At 34.2% G+C, this 21,816-nt stretch overlaps 1 protein-coding gene across 1 annotated transcript in view; it reads right to left on the bottom strand.

Moving 5' to 3' along the window:
* The window catches only part of PMS1 (PMS1 homolog 1, mismatch repair system component), a 73,174-nt gene that overhangs the window by 40,874 nt on the left and 10,484 nt on the right, over nt 1-21,816 (bottom strand). The window contains exons 3-5 of the mRNA XM_024563996.3: nt 21,146-21,328; nt 11,139-11,241; nt 5,810-5,973 (exon numbers count right to left, since the gene is read on the bottom strand). Coding sequence (XP_024419764.2) covers nt 5,810-5,973; nt 11,139-11,241; nt 21,146-21,328 — 450 coding nt within the window. The remainder of the gene's footprint in view (nt 1-5,809; nt 5,974-11,138; nt 11,242-21,145; nt 21,329-21,816) is intronic.

Raw genomic sequence — 21,816 nt, 5'->3', positions numbered from 1 at the left:
GGGGAGGGGATTGTCTTTGGGAGAAGGAGTTGGATGGGGCAGGGGAGAGCAATAGGGAGAACAACGGGGACAACTGTAACTGAACAACAATATAAAAATTAAAAAAATAAAAAAGACAAAAAAGAAATAGGTGTGAGAAATCAGTCATCATTTGAAAAAGCTGCAGGGGATACAATGCTCTCAGGGAGGGCCAGATTTTAGTTATAGCAAGAATGTAATCAAAGAAAAGACTAAGGACACAGGAGATTTTACTTGACTTACTATGAATGGGGCATGTTAGGAGATAGGGATGTGTGAGAGACAGAGTTAGAAAAAGTAATGCTTTGTATGAGAGTAAAACTCCAGGGTGATAAGGAATTATTTGAGAGACCAAAGCTTCTTGTGTTGACATAAACAGGAATAAACAACACGATGAGATTAGGACTTAAAAAGCAGTTAAAAGTTGCAAGATTCTAACTTTTAAGTTCTTGCCATGATAATAAGAGTTCTGGGAATCTCATCTGACACCTGCAGATGGAAGCATGGAAGAGAGAGAAGTTGTCTTTTTCTACATATCCACAAATGAAGTCTTCCCTGACTATTCTAGTCTCAAGTAAATGTTTCCTCCTCTCAATTTCTATAGTATTATCAATACCATTAAACTAGTTTTCATCTATTCAAATGTTCATACACTTTCACATCTACTTGCTCACTTACACTGTAAGCTCTTTCAGAGTGTAGGCCATATCATAACTGTTCCAGGGCATCTACTCAAGCTGTGTCTAGATGCTGTGAAGAAGCCAAAGGAGAATGAATGTTGTATTAAAATTAACAGATGTGAAATTTAGGTCATCCTCCACTGTATTCAACATTTAAGTTATCAGACAATCCACTCAAACTCTTGGGTGATCACATGAAGATAAACTGGGAAGGGACAGAAATAAAAATACTCTATTTGCTAAAAGGTTTGGGCATGACAAAAATGGTTTTCAGTGGTCCTCCCCAGCTGTAAAGAAATCTAGAAATTCTTATACCTTCTACTATTTTATGATTTGATATATGAATCATCTCATTAAACCTCTAAGTGAGGGAAATGTGGAATTGCCCAAGATATAAGCATATATTCTTATGGCCTCAGAGATCAGTTTACCAACATTTATTGGGCTAAGCTCAAAAAGCTAGATTTGTGCAGAGTTCTCTGATCAGAAGAGAAATCTATCGTGTTGAAGTAGAAAAATGTGTTAGGATAAACTGTTAGTATATAAAATGTATTTAGTTAGAGGATCTGTAAAGGAATAATTATATGGTTCTAGTTAACTAAGTGGGTAGAAATAACACATATTAAACTGACGGCTATTAGAGACTGTGTCACCGCTAAGTGTTTCCTCCCATTGTGCCAAAGTCTTTATATATTGTATTTCCTGACTAAATGTAATGAAGACATTATTGGTGACTTAGATGTCAGAAAAAAATAATAAACTAGAATAATATCTGTGTATACAAGTGAGAATATACTCTGTAAAAATCTAAGACGTCACAGGGGAATCTGAAAGAATGAATCCTCAAAAAAGATTCATTTTATGAATTAAACGTATGAGAAAGGTTTGAAAGAGGCCGGAGTGTTCAAAACTGGTGCTATATAAATTTATGTATTTTGATTTCAGTACCACCTAATTGATTTAGTATTCTACTCTGTGCTATGCATTGAGTAAAGGAAATACAGATTAGATTCATCCCTCCCTTCCAAAAGAGGTGGTTGAGAAAGGGAGACAGAATGCAATTCATTGCCAACAAATTAAAAATGACAAAATAAAAAATGTGCAGAAAATGCTATGGAAAAAGTCGAGAAGTAACTAAGTCTTGCTGAGGACAGAGGAAGACTCCAGGGACTCCTTTAACAGTGTGCATAAACATCAAACTTACAAATCAAATACCCTAAAATTAGATTTATGTATATCTCCCATCTCTACTACATCCAGGGTGGGGCAAAAGTAGGTTTACAGTTGTTTAGATGGAAAATAATACATTAATTAATAAATTATAAAAGAATAAACGATTTTGTATACTCACAGCTGTAAACCTGCTTTGGCCCCACATAGAATAGGACATGAGAACTACTTTAAAAATTTTTAGTTATCACTAATACAAGTAGCAAAAAAACCCCAAACAAAAACAAAAACAAAAAACCTACCAACCAAACATGATTGATAATCAGCCCCAAGCTAACTTTAAAATATATCTGAAGAGACATCTGCCTTCATCAATTAAAAAAAAAACAAAAACAAAACCCACTCAAATTTTCAAAGTTGGAACTGAAAGAATACTTTCTTCACAAAGAAGGAACATTTAAATGACAGTTCATCTAAACTGGAACTTCTCTTTGACTATACTGCTTTTACAACCCTGGCTGGGATGGGGGAAGAGGGTGTGCCCCTTTAACTATGATCTAATTGTGGGCAAAAGACTTTTCCTTGATTCCTCATAGCACAGCTGAAACAAAAGTGGGACATTAAAAAATACTGGAGTAAAAGCTAAAAGATGTAAAGAAGAGTAAAATAAAAAAAGATGCAAAGAGAATACCATAAATGTAGGGGACACTGATTATAAGCTACCACTTATCTTTAATTTACAATTCAATAAATGTGTCCCTTCCTTCTCACTCTCGGCTACCACCCCCTCCAAAATCTTTGGCCACCACCACAAAAGAGTACCTTCCTAGAGACCCAAAAACTATGTCAAGAGAAGGAGCCACTACACTCACTACCAAATCTCCATTGCCAGTTTTCTGAGTTTCTGCTACTGGGTAAGGCCCTGCCTCTTCCCAGACCGATGGAAACGCAGCTAATTAGAGCTGTGTCACCATTCTTCCAAACCTCAAAGATATATGAAGTGATTCCAATAAGCCTTAGCACCCATGTTCCATGGAGGTGGGAAATGTGGGAAGTCATTCCTTCAATTCTCTTTTGTACCAATTAAAACCTTCTTATATAAATGATAACCAATTCAGCTTTTGCATTATTGGTGAGCTTCTAATTATTAAGACAAAAATTCAAAACAATTTTTAAAACTACAACCATATTTTTTGCAAAAGAAAATATTCAAAAAGTCAACAAATAGGTCTTTTATCCAAAATCTTACATTTAACATTATGTTCTGAACTCACGATCTACAGACTTAGTCATATACATATGCAACAGCTAAGAATACTAAGTTGGTTTCAGATATTGTCACACTAAGAAAAACTTCTAATTTTGGAAAATAACTAATTTATAAGTGAAAATATATGCAACAGGACTCCACAGGATTTCAGTTATTACAACCAAAGCTGAAAACTGTAGTGCTCATCCGAAGGAATGGTTCTAGCATTTCTCCAAATAATATCTACTTTAAATAAAGTCATTGAATCCACTTGTAAATTATTTCCCTTTGGCTGTCACATTATTCAATATGCTTTCAAGGAACATGATGATGAAAGAAGAAAAACACCTCTTTCTAACATAACCATACTGGCAAGAACATCAACATTATCAGTATTCAAAGAATGTCTTGGCAGGTTAAACCTTCATAAAAAGAAGGAACACTATCTAATCCAAGATGTCAAAATAGCAATAGTACTTCTCATATTATGTGTAATGTGATTGTTTGTTGCTAATGCAAAAGAAATTTAAAAAAAAAGGGAAAGAAAAAATGCCAATATTGTCATGTTTAAATTTTAAGCAAAAAGTATTCTTCAGAAAAGCATATAAAATATGATAAAGTTAGTATGTTTAAAAGAAAAAGACTTAAGACCAGAACTGTACTCACTGTTCAAAAAGATTTAATGAAATGTAGCAATGTAATTTTGGGAAGTTTAACAATATATTTTAAAATTTGAGGCACAATAGCACTATTAAGAAATTAAAAAGTAGAAAAAACAATTTGTACTAAGAGAAAAAAACTTGAAGATAGACTACTTGATGTAATTTAGTCTGTAACTTCATTGTGTAATAATAGCTAATACCTAATTTTGCTGGAAGACTTTTGATAATCTTACATTACTTTCATGGTGTAACACTCTCCAGGACTTGAAATTACTGAAGGCCATTGAGGGACTTGTGTTTGCTCAATATACCGTAAGTTCAGATACACTGTCCTCCAAAAATAATAAAATGCAGTATATTATAAAATCCTTCTTTCCATTCCCAAAAGAAAACACCCATACTGATGATCTTATAGTAGCTGGGAAAATAATACATACTTATCCAAAGCTTGTAAGATATATATGTGTGTATATATATAAATATATTGTAAACTTTATATACATGAGATACACATATTTGACTTCAAGTATTCATTTCCATTACATGAAGCAATAATCTTGTTTTATTCTTAGATTGTTTTCTCTTACTAAACTTTTCTCTTTAGTTGTACTCACATTTATAAATAAATAGTTCCTATCTTAATATTTTAGTTTTCCATCTATTTTCTCTTCCTGATCATTGTTTCTTCTGTCTTGGAGCTTTTCTTAATTGGGTACATTGAACTTTTAGTTACTAACTGTCCTTTGGATCGAGAGGTCATAGGGTTATTTATATTAGCAGGATGAGCCTCCATCCATCAACATCTTGAGGAATCATAGCATGATAGAGCTGGAAGGGACCTTAAGGTATCATTTGGTTGAGCTCTATGCCAGAAGGAACAGGTGGTTGACTATTCTTTATGCTTTTTACTTTTTAATATTTTTATGACCAAAGATTTTATCATAAATATTTCACCAGAGCTTGGTTCAATAAAATATCTTCTTAATAACAAGTAAAAACATATGGAGTAGAAAGAAAACTGGATGAAAATGGTTCTGACCTAAGCACTATTACTTACTAGAAAATATAAAATGATTCCTTTGATTACTCTGGGAGAACAATTCCTTCGATCACTCTGAACTTCAAGTTCCCACACAAATAGAAATAATGCTGTCTAATTTACAAAGTTATTGTTAAGTGCTCTGAAACCTGGAAAAGAACTATAGAAATATAGCATATTATTAAAGTGAGAAGCAACACAGTAGAGTGTAAAGACCTGCAATTCTGTAGGCAAGTTAGTTTAAAATCCCATCACAATAATTTACTAGCTGTGCAACACAGAGAAAAGTACTGAACCTCCCTGAGTGCATTTCAGAGGACAGTTGCAAAACTGGTATGTCTACACTACTTGATTGTTCCTATGGATTGTAGGTATTTAATGCACCTACATAGGTCCTGGCATTATGTAAGATCTTAATCAATGTTAATTCCTTACTACCCATCAGACGTTCACACTTCTACTATGGTTCTGCTCTTTTTCTGTTAATTATTTCAAGGAACACATGTAGAATTTTATGAGAAACAATCAGAAATTATGTAAACCTTTCTTTCCTCTGAGATTCATCAATCAACAAGAGTTCCTCATCAGCCCTGCTTCGAAAAGTAGAAAAAATGAGGTAGTGATTCCTCTAAAATACAAAACCTCTTCCAAAGAAGAAACAGTTTAGAATAGATGATTAAAAATGTCACTTAAGTGTGAACTCTTAAGAGGAAAAGAACAAATCTTTATTTGTCTTCATATTTATGAAGCACTCAAATATTTCTTGGACGGAAGAGTTTGTTGATGGAATGCAGATCTTAGAAATTAAGAACTATAGATTCAATCAGATTGTATATAAATATTAGGTAAAGAGTCTTTATTTACTACGTTTAAACTGAACAAATGCAGAAAAAATTTTTGAAGATTATATATCTGATTTAGATAAAAATACACTGTCCCTTTATTACATATACCAAAAAAAAAAATCTTATAGAAGAACAATACCACTTACCTTGTTATGAATAAAGAGAATCCTTAAGTCAGGTTTAAGTATTCCATAGCTTATGAGGAGATCTAGGACCTTTTTTATTTCATCTTTACATTTTTTAGCAGTTGAGTAAAACTGCTTTCTTACAGGTAGATTCTTAAACAATCTTAAAGCAGTTACAGTTGTACCTATTGGCAGATAAGAGGAAAGCATATTTAGATGTGGAAGGAACTCCAGATCTTCAAATCCATATACAACCAGTAATTAACCTCTTCTGTCACTGAAGGCCAGTCCTCCTCCAACTTTGGGAACCCAAGGAAGACTCAACTTTCCAAGCTATTCTGATCCTGTGCTAGATAGACTCTAGACAGACTCTTTTACTTGTAACAGGACTGACCTACTAAGAATGATCTCTTCTATATGGTATAAACAATAATAATCTTATTTCTGCCACTGCAGAGAAACATGGGCTCAACAGAATATAGTATCTTAGAAATTCTTCTGGTATTCAACCCACCTGGGGATGCTTATTCTACACTTTAAAATATAACATATAGGCGTCTATATAGCATACGTGATAACCTTATTTCACAAAAATTCTTTTTTTAAAAAAAAGGTTTTATTTATTTTTAGAGAGGGAAAGGAGGGAGAAAGAAACATCAGTGTGTGGTTGCCTCTCAAGTGCCCCCTACTGGGGACCTGGCCTGCAACCTAGGCGTGTGCCCTGACTGGGAATTGAAGGGACAACCCTTTGGTTCTCAGGCTGGTGCTCCATCCACTGAGCCACACCAGCCAGGGCTCACAAAAAATTCTTATCTGAAATATCTAATTGCCTGGTTTAATTTATGACCGTCATCTTCTGAACAAGTATTCAAAACAGGGAATTTTTTTAAACTGTGTTATTTATTTAACTAAAAGTTGAAAAACTAAAAGTTGAATAAAAGCTTAAACTAAAAGGTTTAAAAAATTATACTACTTAAATATCAAGTTAATAATTAGCATTTGTTTAAAAAAAACATGAAATCAGGACGATATTTTCCTCCAAATTCTTTAGCATAACAGTTGTTTTAAAAGTTATTATCTGCTAATTCAAATATCTGGATGATGTGTGAGTTTGGTTATATGAACTAATTTTTCTCTTGACTATGAATCCCGTTTTCCTTTCTTTCACGGCTCTCAAGATTCTTATTTTTGCCAGACACTGTATACAAAAGAACATTAGATAATGAAGTTGACAATACTTTCTTCCAGAGAAGGCACTTCGCCTGTCAAGCAGCTAGAATGAAAAGCTGATCTTTTCAATATAATCAGGAGTTTATTGTGTTGGAGCTAAGTTTCCTCTTCATTTACTTCCAGTTCACTTCCAGTTTCAAATATGTTGAAGACGTGAATATGGAAACAGGTCTCTTCCCCTAGCAAGGCTTTGGGACCTCAGCACTGAAAGACTTCAAGAGCTTTCTTTCAGTCTTTAGCTCAGTCCCAACTTTCTATATCACTGGCTTACTCAGTAAAAGTCCTGAGATTTGGCATCTGGGGTGAACTAGCTGTGTTTGAGGATCCCATCTTCGAATTTGTCAAATAAACTCATATGTGGCTATTAAAAGTTCAACTGGTTACTCCTGGGGCCATGAAAGGTCCCTTGCCTTTAGCAGGCCTGCTCTTTTGCCTGCTATGCTTCCAGACTCAGTTAATGTTTCCAGAGATGCCAAGTGGCCACCAGTCTCTAGTCACATCATAGAAGAGGCCATCTTTCTTTTCAACTTAATTCCCTTAAACTTCTTTGTAACAATTCTTCAATGGATTTTTAAAAATACAAATTTTAAAAATTGTGTTTTTCTTCTTGCTACACAGAGAGCAAAGGTCTCTTAATATCTACATCCAACAGTCTTCTCTTGCTGAAAATTGATACTCCCATCTCTTCTGAACTATCATTTTCAAACTTAAATGTTCTTTTCTGAAAATTTTGCTAACTCTCCTCTTGGCAGTTAGTGGCTGCTTTTTACTATCAATACCTATTTACTTTCTGTGTCCTCCACTAGTGAGTTCCTTTACTCATCTGGGTTCTCCACTAGCCTGTGACAAATATAATGGTGTACACTGTAGTTGTGAACGGATGGTGTGTAGGAGGGCAGGGAGAAATCAGCAGCGCAAAATATAAATGTGTTTATGAAAGGAAAATATGTATGATTTTTTAAATATAGGTTATATATCAAAGACCACACTATACATAATCCATATATTAACCAATAGCAGCTAAAAATATCCTCAGAGTAAACTGAAAATTACCAATAAGCCAAGAATTATATGTTGAAATAAAACTTAATGATGGAAAGTTTTGCTGATTCCGAATAAAATACACAGCCTTAAAAACAAAAGTACCAAGTGATACTGACCTATAGGGAGGAGGCCCTGGTATACTATTATATTTTACAAGAGAAATGCTCAGCTCCCTAACTTTAGCACATTCTACAAACACCAGAATTAAACAGCAGTTCTGTGATATGCTCCCTGTTATATTTTTACATGATGCCTATGTTATGCCATTAATATAGGCAGCTATTTATATTCCTAATGTAAAGACTTATGATTGCTTGAATATATCAGAGTTTCCTTAAACTATTTAATAAAGTTCCATTCTCAAGATTAAAAAATCTTTCAATACATGCACAATCACACATAGCAGGGATTTATAAGAACATGACGCTCTACTCTAATAACAGGGTAGGGAAAGGAAATAGCCTCATCGGAGTACTTTAAATATACTACTTTTGACATCTGAGAAATTCCTAAGGCAGAAGAAGAACTAGGAGGTGTTAAAAGAATTTTTCCCGACGGTAAATCAATTTAGAAAGCTTAATACTGATTATCTAGGGTAAAGGGAATAGAAATGATGACAAAAAATAAATGACTACAACAAATATAAGAGTACTTGGTAAAAGAATTTAAAAGCTGAAGACTTATTTTTATATTTCTTGTTTTTTTTTAAATGTGTTAAAATAAAAGTGAACAGAAGGTAAGGGTAATTTTAAATGACATATTATAAACACATAAATAATTTTAAATGGTCAAATTAACCCATAAAACAAATACCTATACCAGAATTGGAATCTCCAGTAAACTATTTTTAGACATTTTAAAATATGTTTTTTCAAAGGGGTAACAAAGTTTCCAATGCTTAAAAAAGATTCTCTTGCAAGCTGTCCCTGCATCTACAGTTAGGCTATCTACAGGTGTCATGCTATCAGATGATATGAGGAGTAACTGCTAAGTAAGGATATTTACATGACAGCAGAAATTAATCTACAAGAACTCTAAATGCACAGGTATTAATTAAGATGGCTGAACTGTAGTTTTATCTTACACAGAAAATATTTAAATGGAAGCTGAATGACAGCTGGTGGTGAAATATGAGTCCGTGATTCAATCACTCAAAAACTATCAACAGTAAGGCAATATAAATGTAAAATGCTTTTGAAAGTGTTTGTGGATTTCTATAATATGTCCGCCTTGGGCAATCTGAAACTAAGAGCTTGATTTTTATTGTTGTTGTTTTCCCAGCCAATCAACTGTAATTAGGAGAAAAAAGTGAACTATGAAAGGCAATTACTACTAGTTTAGCAACTACTGTATTGCCAAGTGTGCTGTTTCTTAAGGTGAAAGAAATATTGCTAAAGAAAATACGGTTCATTTATCAACTGTGGAAATCCCTTAATATGCATACCTGATCTCACTTACTAAAAAAAGAAGACTTGAGTCAGAAGAAAAATCAATCAGAAAAAAGGCAAAGATCAGGATTCCATATTTAAGAATTGTTATTTCATAGTTCTCATGGAGATGAACACAGGAAAGCATGAGAAGTATGAGTGATGCAAAGCCATTGGCCATCCAGATTAGACTGGCTACTACTAAGATAAAAATAAATACATTTAAGTTTTATAAGGTGACTAGATTACTTCAAAGTACTCTACTTGATAGCCACTCAAATATCTCCTAATGGTTTCCTAATTTGAACTAAGAACTGGGGTCAGAGCACTTCTGGTTGGGAACCATATTTTAAAATACCTCTCTTTTCTCCTAATCTTCCATATATAAAAAGGAAAAGAATCACAATGTTATTCTTAAATAAAATATGTACATTATTATACATCAAATTAATTAGTAATTAGATGAGCTCATTTCTATGAATTGAATTAGAAAAAATTTTATTGTTTTCTCTTAGGAGTTTTATTAACTCTTTCCCCCATGTGGATACAAAAATGTTATTTCTTAATGGAAAAAACGAATCAATAACTAATTGGAGGTCTATAAAAAAAGAATGAGAATTTGGTATCAGTGTTAAGATGTAAGAAAATAAATTTCAATGAAGAAAGACAAGTCATTTGAAAAATAAATCCAATAATTTAACATTAAAACTGGAGGGAAGAAACCACTAAAAAAATATTGTACTTTGATAAATTACAGGAAGGCACCACAAAAATTAAAAATGAATTTATAATACAAACTGGAGGAGAAGGGCAAGCAATAACAAAAACACAGGTCCCTTTTCAGATCTAACAATTCTTTTCGACGTGACTCCAGAGAGTTCATACCTTTAATATTCTTTGAACTTTAAACACCCTATTACCAAAAGTTAGCAGTATGAAGAAGATTAAAGGAGATATGTGAAATGCAAGCCTGAAGAGATTCCCTCCCCTAGAGGTACTTAGAAACATAAAATGTCAATTAAAATACAATAAAATTACTTAAATGCATAAAACACTAAAAAACTAAATGACCAATAGCAATAATAAATAATATATTTATTTGCTTTAAATAATACAGCAAGGGTATTGCTGTACCCTTGCTGAGGGAGATGAGGGTATTACATGAAGCGTTAGCAATGGGTTAATAATTGTTTAAACTGAGTGATGGTACACTATCCAATCTACTTACACATATGTTTGAAGTTTTCTGTAAATAAATATATTTTTAATTATTTAACCACAATATCTTGAAGGTATGTCTTTATTACCATAATTAGCAAATCAATAATGTTCTAGGCATTTCAACAAAGTATTATCCTTCATATATAAAGAAGACATAGTAATCCAGCAAGAGTAAAATAACTGCCCCTACAGTTTTTACAGAAGTGCAAAAATCCATGTTGTCCAAAGTCTTTCACACAGCTCCTCTTGAGACCAACTCTTAAGTACTTAGGAGACTGGTGGCTGAAGTACAGGCTGAATATTCACTTGGAACATTCTCAGAAGTTAGCTAGCAAGAAGCAATACATCTGAATTTAAGAAGTAAGAATTTTTAAAAATAAACCATTAGAACAGAAAAGGCAAAGACTGCTATAAAGCTACTCTCTTACCTTGACCAAGATGTGAAGGTTTTTGAGAAATTATGTGGCCACTGCCATCTAAAGCATACTGGGTGCTAAAATTATCAGCAGCTGTCCTTGTTGTAATTAAAACCTGTAATTAAAAAAAACCCCTCTAATAAAAGTGTAATTTCTGCAGAGAGCTCATTATCAAACCAGATTTAAAATAATTATCATACATTTACTTAATATTGAAGAGTTTCACTGAATAAATTCTTATGACCACTTTTTTGTAATACTGCTTCGAGTTACACTAAGAAGCAATATATTTTTAGGTTAAATTACTGATTTTTAAATATTTTACTCTAATTAAAATACTCAACTACAAACCAGTATACCTGAAGTGGCTATTTTTATTATATGTATTGCATGACTCATTTGTAAAAGCAAATACCTCAAATGCATTAGATAAGTTTGCTTTTTAACAGGCTACTTGCATAAATTTATTAGTAAAGTAAATAATCCTTTTGCAAAGTGATCATTCCCTCCTTTTATAATTTGTATAAAACTGCATCTCTGTATTTCAAGTTAATGGTTCAAAGGAATAAAAACATACAAATCAAAACATACATATGTATGCCCATTTTTTCTGAAACCCAACCTTTGAATTCATTGTTTAAATGTAAAATTTTTATAATTTAAAAACTTTAGCACTGAAACATGTAAGTGTAAGAAAGGATTTCATTCAGTATGAAGCATTTCCTAGGATTTTTATAGTCATAGAAATATAAACTTAAGAAGGTCTGCACTCTCCCCCAGCTTTCTGCTTACATGTATCCTGAGATTTGTAGTAGAGTATAACAATAGAAAACCATATCCGTGCCAGAAAATACCATAGGTAGGGAGTGGGGATGCTGGCAAGGAGAGCAGGGGGGATTCAGAAAAGGGTAGCTACCTCACACTTCTGGTGAACAATCCTGACCCCAAATTGGAAGCAATCTTTCTTGGTCATCCTTAGTCTGAGTAGAGCTGATTATCTTAAATCTACGTAGCCCTGAACGGTGTGGCTTAGGTAGTTGGGCATCATCCTGCAAAGCCAAAGGTTGCCAGTTCAATTCCTGGTCAGGGCACAAGCCTGGATTGCGAGTTAGGTATGAGAGGCAACTAATCGATGTTTCTCTTGCTTTCTTTATCCCTCCCTTCCCCTCTCTCTAAAAACAAATAAATAAAATCTTTAAAAATATCTACATAATTTAGAAAGAAGCTGTAAAGATCCAGCTCTACTACTAGAACTTAACTGGGTCCAGTTGAGCCTACATCTGATAGTTCCGTCACCCTGTCCTAACCATGCACCGATTTACTGTAGGCCATATGGCTCTGTGGAACATGTGGGTACCATGCAGGGAACTGCAAAGTCACCGGGAAAAAGTATGGCTTCTCTAGGGGACAGTACTAATATAGTCTATTAGATTCTCTCTGAGGGTGATATCCACAAAATCCTTACTAGGGGCAAGCTGCTATTAGTTCAAGCTGCTATTTCTGCAATAATTGTTCTCTAATAATCTTAAGTGATTATTTTACTTCTTCCAAAAATAATCCATGTTTCAAAACTGTATAATTTAATTTTTTCTGGATAATTAATCTTCTCTGCTACATCACAACTCCACTGTGTCCAACAGTGATTTCTTCTAGTGAAGTCTGTCAAAATAAACAGATTGCTAGAAATGTTCTTTGTCTCTACTCACTTTATGATTGTCCCTTTAAAAACAATTCTACATTTAACCAACCACTTCTCCAAAATGCCAAGGTCAATTGAATTCTATTTCTATTCTCTAAAGAGCTAGCCACCTGACCTAAAGTTGGTGTCACTGAGAAAAGGCAGCCCTGGAACTCTGAGTTCTAGCACTAACTCTGCCAGTGGCTTGCTAGATGGTCCTGAATAAATTACACTATCATCTTTAAGGGGAGGGTGATGATAAGATGAAGATGATGCTAATACTTTATAAGGTTACATGGGTTTTGCTTTAACTACATTGAAGCACTTTACAGATATTAATTTGTTCATCCTTTAAAAACGTTAGTGAGCAGTAAATATACTCCAGGCTACATGAATAAATTGAAGTACTAAAAAGCAAAATAGGACTTATTGGTCATTATGTAACACTTATGTTAAAGTAAAAAAAATATAACACGATATTATATTCCAACATTAAACTTTTTAAAATTAGAATGTGTAGAGTACTATGAAAATTTACTTAGATAGGAAATGCTTTGCAATTCACTACTAAAGACAGTAAAGGATAAAACACATTAGCATGTTTCACAAATTCATGAAATACAGTGTGTTCCTCAGAGGAAGGAATTGTATTTCAAGAGTTCATTTCATCATATGACCCTGTGTCCAAGGCAGGAAACCTTTTTTTGGACCAGGCACAGGTTCAGAATGTGTAAGCAGTCCAGTAGCTAGCGCATGCACTTGCAGTAACTCCACCTCAGAAGTATCTCTGATATTACATATTATTACCGATGCCTCTTAATGGAGACATTGAGGAATTATGGCAGTGAATGAATCTAGTGGTGTTAAAAAAAGAAATAAGAAAATTTATTTAAAGAATTTTAAAAGAAGGTTTATTTTAAAAGAAGTTTTAGAATTTCTTAGAGGACTTTAGAGGTTATATTCCCTCTCACTTATTAAAAACTGACTCTGGTTCAGTTACTGAGTTTCAAGAAATTATACTACTATTACAAAGCTCAAGTTACACAAACACATTTGAAATTTAGATAAGCACATTTTTTCTAAATGTTTTAGATAAAAAGTAAATTATAAACTTAGGATATATCCTGGTAATTCATACAAAAAGTTCTCCTTTGACAAAAATTTGTTTCAGATAATTATGTGACAGTTTTGTTTTTGTTTTTACTGACTTTTGGAAGAATGCCTCAAACAAACACGGGTCTGAAAACTAAAGTAAATAAATGGTCCTCCTGATTCAACTGAAAAACGGATTCTCCTGGCCGACTGAAATGTCTTTCTTACTGTGTGTAAGTATGCCTGCCTGCCTGTGCATAGGTGTACACCAACATAAGCACTCTGACATCAGAACCGTCTCCCAGATACTTCACTGGGGGAGACCAGCAACACAGAGATCTTGGCTCTGTCTTTTCCCTTTTCAACAGAGTTCTCTTACTTGTGAGGAGGTTGTATTTAGGAAGCAGAATCTTCAAAAATTCCTGTGCTTATTCTCACTAAAGTTCTACCTTCATGGCTCTAAAAGACATAGAAAGTACCCCACACTGTGCAGCAAGAGGTAGCAGCCACCAGAATTATACTACAGGCTTCCTCCTACCCTTTTACAGCTAAGTAGGCCCACTAACAAGGGAGTCTCAACTTCATCTTCAAAACAGAATGACTCAGCTTCTCATTCTACCCCCTTGAAGCCAAGGAGGTTTGATGTAATGTAAAACAGTAACAAACATACAGATCCCTTATTAGCTCATCACACAATTAAGTACAGTAAACTTGATAGATCAGAATACCCAGTGCACTATAACCACTTCTAGAAATGTTGGATGAATAAATCAATAAACATGAGTATTACACAGAGGATGGCTGGCAATTCTAATTCTTCTGAGGGAAAACCAAAAGGAAAAACAGTCTTATGAAACACAATAAAGGCCTTTGGTGAAAATTAGAAGGAACCTAAAAATGGCTGTAAAATTTTAAAAGGACTTCCCAAAAATATTGAGGAGTTTGCATAAACTTTGAAAGTTGAGGTGAAATACTTCTTGCCAACAAGGTAATGAGCAAGGCCGATGGTATCATCACCTATATGATACAGCCGCATATCACTTCCCATATTCAAGCCAGCGTAAAAATAACTTCCACTGTGTTGCACATGACAATATTCAAGATACTCGAATATGTATTATATCCTTTGACCTTAAAATCATTATCCTTACTTTATAAATTAAAAAAGAAAAAACTCTCATAAACGTTAACCTGTTCCATGCCTTTGGTCAAGTCTCTTATGTAAACACTTGGGAATGAGAATTAGGTTTCTGACTACTAGTTCAGAATTTGTTCTGATTTTCAGAAAACAAAACAAAAGGTTCCACAGTCCTCCTAAAACTGAGGTATAAATTGGCCTCCATTTAAAATTCAGTTCAAAAAATTTGTATGAGTTTTTTAAACACTTCTTTGGAGGAAAATATTATTTTTAATATAATATATATGACTTACCTGCTTATAAAGAAATAAAACATTTTTACTGTTTCATTATGTGACAGGAACAATATATACAGTATTCACAGAAAAATTTAACGAATAGGTTAAAACAGAATTTTCACTCTAGAGTTCATTCTATTCAGTATGCTTAATAATTAGTACTACAAATTAACACTGAAGAATGACAAACGTATCAAAATTATTACTTTACAAACAACAATAAAGCTCAACAGAAGTTATGCTTGATGATATCATTTAAAGAAAACCACATCAGTGAATTTCTGCCAGTCACTGTACATTCATCATAGATTATGAAATCAGTAATTCCATTTTAAAATACCAATAGGATACCCTGTAGATATAAAGAGAGTGTTTTACAATTGTGGACTGTTTGATTCTAAGATTGAAAGTCATTTTATTATTGACAAACTAGAAAACTGCCCATTCTTTTAAAGTGTATAAAGAGTAAAGAATTACATGTATTTTAAATTTCTCTGGCCAATTTTGCTGAAAGTCTAGATTTTTCTTTTTATAGCTAAAATTTTTATCACCTTTAAAATGATCTAACGAAAAGTAATTTCAACAATTGGAATTTTGGGGAATAGCTGGTTAATATTGTGACAAAACAGTACCCCAATTACATATACATTGGGGCAAAAATATGTTTACAGCTGTTTGTGTGGACAGTGGTAAGTTATTAATAGATGATAACAGAAGATAAACTGTGTTTCCTGCTCACAACCATACACCTACTTTTGCCCCTCCCTGTATTATCAATCTAATGAGCCTGAGATGATTTATATCTGTATGACTTTAATATTATCAGCATCAGTTACTTTGGCAGATAAAATAACCAAATCATTAATTTTTATTATGTAATTGCAATCTGTAGCCAAAAATTTGCAAAATAAATTGGAGCCTTAAAATAAATATGCAACTTCTATAAATGAAACTTCACTTGAGTGATGAAGAATATTAAGTTTAAAAAGTGAATTTTTCCCCCAAAAAGCACTCATTAATTCTTCCTGAGTAACAACAGTATTTATTTTTAAATGTAATTGACCTTAACAAGCATATATTGCTTTCTGCATTTCTGAAACACTATTCAGAATCCTCCCCACATAAGTTTCAACTTGACTTCTCCAAATAACTTATCTATTGAGCTTACCATTGCAGGACTGGGATATTTATTATTTAAATATGAGGGAATTTAAATTTACGAATACCTTTCTAACACTAATAAGAAGGCAGCATGACCTACTGTGGAAAATGCAGCACTGGGAAGCATGAAATTGGAACTGAATTCTTGGTTTCACCATCAACACGCTATGTACCCAAAAATAAGTCACAATTTTCTTTCTTTCTTTTGAATCTTTATAGGCACTTTATTCAGGTGGTTAGCAATCTGAGAAGACAGCAAGTTTGTACCCTAACAGACCATATTACAATTTTCATATTCCATTTTTACTTCACTATACACAGTTCCTCTGAACTAAACTACTTAGCACAGCACCCTGCACACAATGAAATATTAGCCAACTGATTATGAGACTGTTTTGAAGCTGGTGTGAGAAGAATTGGCATTTGGTCTTCAAAAGACCTCAGTTTCCTTATCAGTATTATGAAACTGAACCATAAAACCTCATTGTAGAATGGCTTATACATGAGGTAGACTGAGATGGAGACTAGCGTGGGCAGTTACTGGGGAGTGCTCCTAGGATGATCTCCCATGGGGACACAGTAGAAAGAGAAGTGAGGCTGTGCCATAGTCAAAAGGCCTTGGCTGAACCCAGGGGGACACTCTTGAGCACAGATAGTATGGCAGGGTTGTGAATTGGAATGGAGCCTTTACAACCCCTTATCAACCAGTCATTGGATGTGGGTGCCCTCTATGCCATGAGTAAGGTAACTCTCTTTAGCTAAGGTAAGGGGCAAACTCCAGAGGGAGACTTAGCTGTGAGCATTCAGTCACCAATACTCTTAGTAGCTGGGAAAATGAGTGCTCACTCCAGAAATGGGGTTCTGGGCAGTGACTAGGGTCCATTACTACTACCACCAAAGTTCTGTATTTCCTTTGGCTTTCAAACCTAAATCATCATAAAAAATTTTGTCATAAAAAAATAATACATACCTTAAGATTCCATTTAGATCCAGTTCAAAAACAGGTAGACCTAATCTATGTTGATATAGGCTAGAACAGCAACTACTTTGAGGACTACTGACTGTGAGGGGGCATGAGAAAACCTTCAGGGGTGCTGAGAAAAGTCTGTACCTGGATCCAGAGTATACATTTACAAAAATTCATAACACATGTATCTGTGTGTGGTTCCCCCAAAGATTTAAAGCATAGAGATTACACAAAATTTTGTTAATATTTTCTACAAAGATTTGACATTGCATTGTGAAAACTGAACATAATTTTTTAAATTTATAGTTTTCTATTATTGTGATACTTTGACAATTCTTTTACTCCTTTTATAATTTTCAAGAGCAAACATTATTTTAAGTATTTATAGTCAAGGCATTCAAATACCCCAAAAATGAAACAAAAGACAAAATGATAAAAATAGGTATCAAGTGGGTTCAACTAATCAAACAAAGAAACAAAACAGAGAGTACCACTGGATAAGGACTTGCAAGACAGCCATCTAAAACCAGAACTACAGTGTAGATTTGGATAAATCATATGGCCTTTGTGCAATATACTTTAAAAGACTAAGTATAGTGCTGCCACCTAGCAGACAAAGCCAATAATGACTAATTTCAGTTCTGAAACGTTCTTGGAAAATACAGAAATGCTAAATTATATATGCCAAAATAAAGCTTAAAGACATCCTACCAAATTGGGACAACAGCTAAAAAAATCAAATATTATGTTACCAAACAAATTATATGATTTCTAAAATAGCCACCAAGAACTTAAACAATAGTAGTAGTACTGGGAGCTTCAGAGTACTAGTAGCGGGAGCTACTAGTACTAGTACAGATCCCATCCCACTTTTAAAACAGGTTCTTTCTTCAAGATCCCAGTGCTATAGGTTCCCATATACAGTCTCTGGGGAAAATGACAGGCAATGCCCAATTGTACCCTCTACTCACTCTTCCCTAAAATCTCTTTGAGGCTCAGTGAAGTTTAAATAAATCAAGTGCTAAGAAAAATAGCAGAAGCACAGTGTATGCTAGTTTTGGGATAAAAGTTTTAAGAAGAGTGCACTTAAGGAACGACAGTCTTTCCTCCTTTAGTGATGTCTGAACACCTTACTTCTAAGCAAGGGCCTACCATCCTCTGTGCTAGAACAGCAAAATCAGCTACTTCTAAACTCCACCTCCTCTCCCACCCACAATTTTTCCTTCTTAATTAGGCACCACCTTACAGAACCTCACTATCAAAGAGTAAATGAATACCTAGCTGGGATCCTATCCACAAAAAATGGAGAAAACCTACCCTACGGCAATACTCTACAGGCAGAAGAGCAGAGGGAAGATCACAATAAGCCTGGAGAATGTATCAGTGCTGGGGAGACTAGGCTACCAAATAGGTATCCAGAGACTAGATAAGGAGACAGAAACAATGTGTCGTGTCAATGATACTTTTCACAGACAACAGGTATAAAATCCGATCATTTTATTGCCCCTGAAAATTCTCACCTAAATAGGGTGTGCAGCCTAAGCACAAATGAAGGTTTACACGACCTCTGGACAAACTTAGTTACTTAAAAAGACACTCACAATTACCATGTCTCTCACTAGCACACACACACTATCGCTCTATAAAACAGGCAAATAGTACAGCACAAAGAGTAATGTGACAAAACATAACAGAAGTACATGCAAATGAAGGTTCTAGATGAGCTTTGCCACAAACTAGTTGAACAATCTCTTGCAGGGACAGGCACTGTACAATTGGTACTCAGCAATCAAGTGGGTCAGGCACTGAACTCGGGGTTTTGTAAACACTGAAATCACCTAACCATCAGCCAGGACAGCAAAATTCTAGGGTCCACTCTGACTCTCACTAGGGGGTTAAGCCAACTCAATTACATCTCTAGGACACAATCTAATTATCTGTACTGAGTAGATTGGTATTTCCAGAGTGTATTCCACAGAACAACAATAGAAATAGTGATATGCTTGTCAATAAAAGGGTTTCATAGTCAAGTAGGTGGCATGGAAATGTACCTACTGTAAACCACCAGCCTTAGACATTCACAATATGCTTTAATATAGTTAAGGCTCTGAAAAGTGCTTATTGTTGAGATAACTGTTTAATTTTATCGAATACATTTTTTTCAAGCCAATGGGCCACTGAAACACTTTTTTCCTCTTCTAAATAAAAACACTGCAACACACACTTTGCCATTCTCAAAAAATTAAACAGAATTACCACATGACCCAGAAATTCCACTTTTGGGTGTATGAGGTCTGTCCAGAAAAAGTCTAGCCATTGTTAACATAAGAACATTTTGCACAACGTTGATGTAACCTGCCAGCCAAGATGAGTGGACTGGAATGCGCATGTATGAAAAATGACAACTTTATTGTACTAGTCAGTAGGAGCAGTAGATGCCATTGAGTGTGCATGTGTACCGTGTGGCTGACGTATTCAAAATGACTGAGCAAGTTGAGCAACAAATCTGTATCAAATTTTGCATTAAGCTTGAACAGTCATCCATGGAAACTATTCAGATGATTCAAAAGGCTGCAGCTATGGGCAACTGATGATTGGCAACTTCACAATGACAACACACTGGCTTACGCATCACACCTTGCGCAGTGTTTTCTGGTGAAACATCAAATCACCCAGGTGGCTCAGCCTCCCTATAGCCCAGATTTGGTGTCCAGTGACTTCCGGCTTTTCCCAAAACTAAAATCACCTTTGAGAGAAAAAAGATTTGACTGTCAACAAGATTCAGGAAAATACAACAGGGTAGCTGATGGCAATTGGGAGCACTATGTGAGGTCCCAAGGTGCCTACTGTGAAGGGAACTGAGGCATCATTGTCCCACATACAGTGTTTCTTGTATCTTGTTATTTTTTTTCAATAAATGTCTCTATTTTTCATGTTACATGGCTGGATACCTTCTGGACATATTTCATATACTGAAAAGAAGTGAAAGCAGGAACTCAAACAGATCTTACTTAGTATACCAATATTCATAGTTGTATTATTCATAATAGTAGCTGAAAGGTGGAAACAACCCAAATGTCCATCAACAGATGAGTGGATAAACAGAACATGTTTTAAGCATACAATGAAATATTATCAACTTTAAGAAAAGATGAAATTCTGATTTATGTTATATGCACAAACTTTGGAGACATTAAACTAAGTGAAATAAGCCAGACATAAAAGGACAAATATTGCATGATTCCACTTATGTGGAGTACCCAGAATGGTCAAATTCAGAGAGAGAGAAATATAGTTGTTATCAGGGGACAGGCTGAAAGGAGAATGGTGGCAGAGTTGAGATGAAAAAGTTCTGGATTCGGATGGTGGTAATGGCTGCACGCAATGTGAATGTATGTACTTACTGTCGCTCAATTGTACACTATAAAATGGTTAAAACGGTGATGGAAGAAGACTAGAATTCAGGTGGTAAGCATACAATAGAATACCCAAATGTTCTAAAATTGAACACCTGAAATTTTTATGTTACTAACCAATGTTATCCCAATAAATTTAATTTAAAAAATGGTTAAAATGGTAAGTTTTATGTTATGTATGTTCACATTAAAAAAAAAAAACATTCTTTGCCAAATACTGGTTTAGTTTTTCTTAATTCTAATATTCTGTGATTATAAAATCACTAAGAGTCAATATAAATTACCTTACCTCCGCTACACAACATATTGATCCCAAGGCTTCACCACGAAAACCGTAAGTTGTCAAATTTTCAAGATCTTCATGACTACTTATTTTTGAGGTATAGTACTTCACTGCCATTACAGGTGTGTCAGTGGCCTTGATACCTTCACCATTGTCTCGCACTTCAATTTTATCAAATCCATAATTCTCCTATACAAAGTTAAAGAAACACTTTTAGTATATAGACATTAAACTGTTAACAATATTTAGAAACAGAAGCACAAGTGGAATAACGTTTATTTATCTTTTATGGAAACCTAATTTTAAGGAAGTAAGAGTTTAATTTCTTAAGTCTACTATCTCCTAGTTATGGTACTATGGGCAAGTTCCTCATTTTCCTAGGACTCAGATTCACCTATAAAATAAGAAAAATCAGTCTGATCTTTAAAGTTCCCTTGAATTGTCTTAGTATCATAGGTATCATGTTTAAATTCACACCAAAACTTGACCAAAAGATTCCTCTAAATTATAAATACCTCTGTACACACAATCTCTCAAACAAATAAGACACCACCATAACTAACAAAAATAACACCAAGAGTCTAGCACTTATCATTCTTCAACCTGGGTTTTTAATACGTTCTCCCTTGAACTACTTACTGTTTTCCTAAGAAATTTAAATATTTACATTATACTTT

Source organism: Desmodus rotundus, chromosome 2 (genome assembly GCF_022682495.2).
Source record: "Desmodus rotundus isolate HL8 chromosome 2, HLdesRot8A.1, whole genome shotgun sequence".
Classification (NCBI taxonomy): Eukaryota; Metazoa; Chordata; class Mammalia; order Chiroptera; family Phyllostomidae; genus Desmodus; species Desmodus rotundus.
This window is presented reverse-complemented; position numbering and strand designations above follow the sequence as displayed.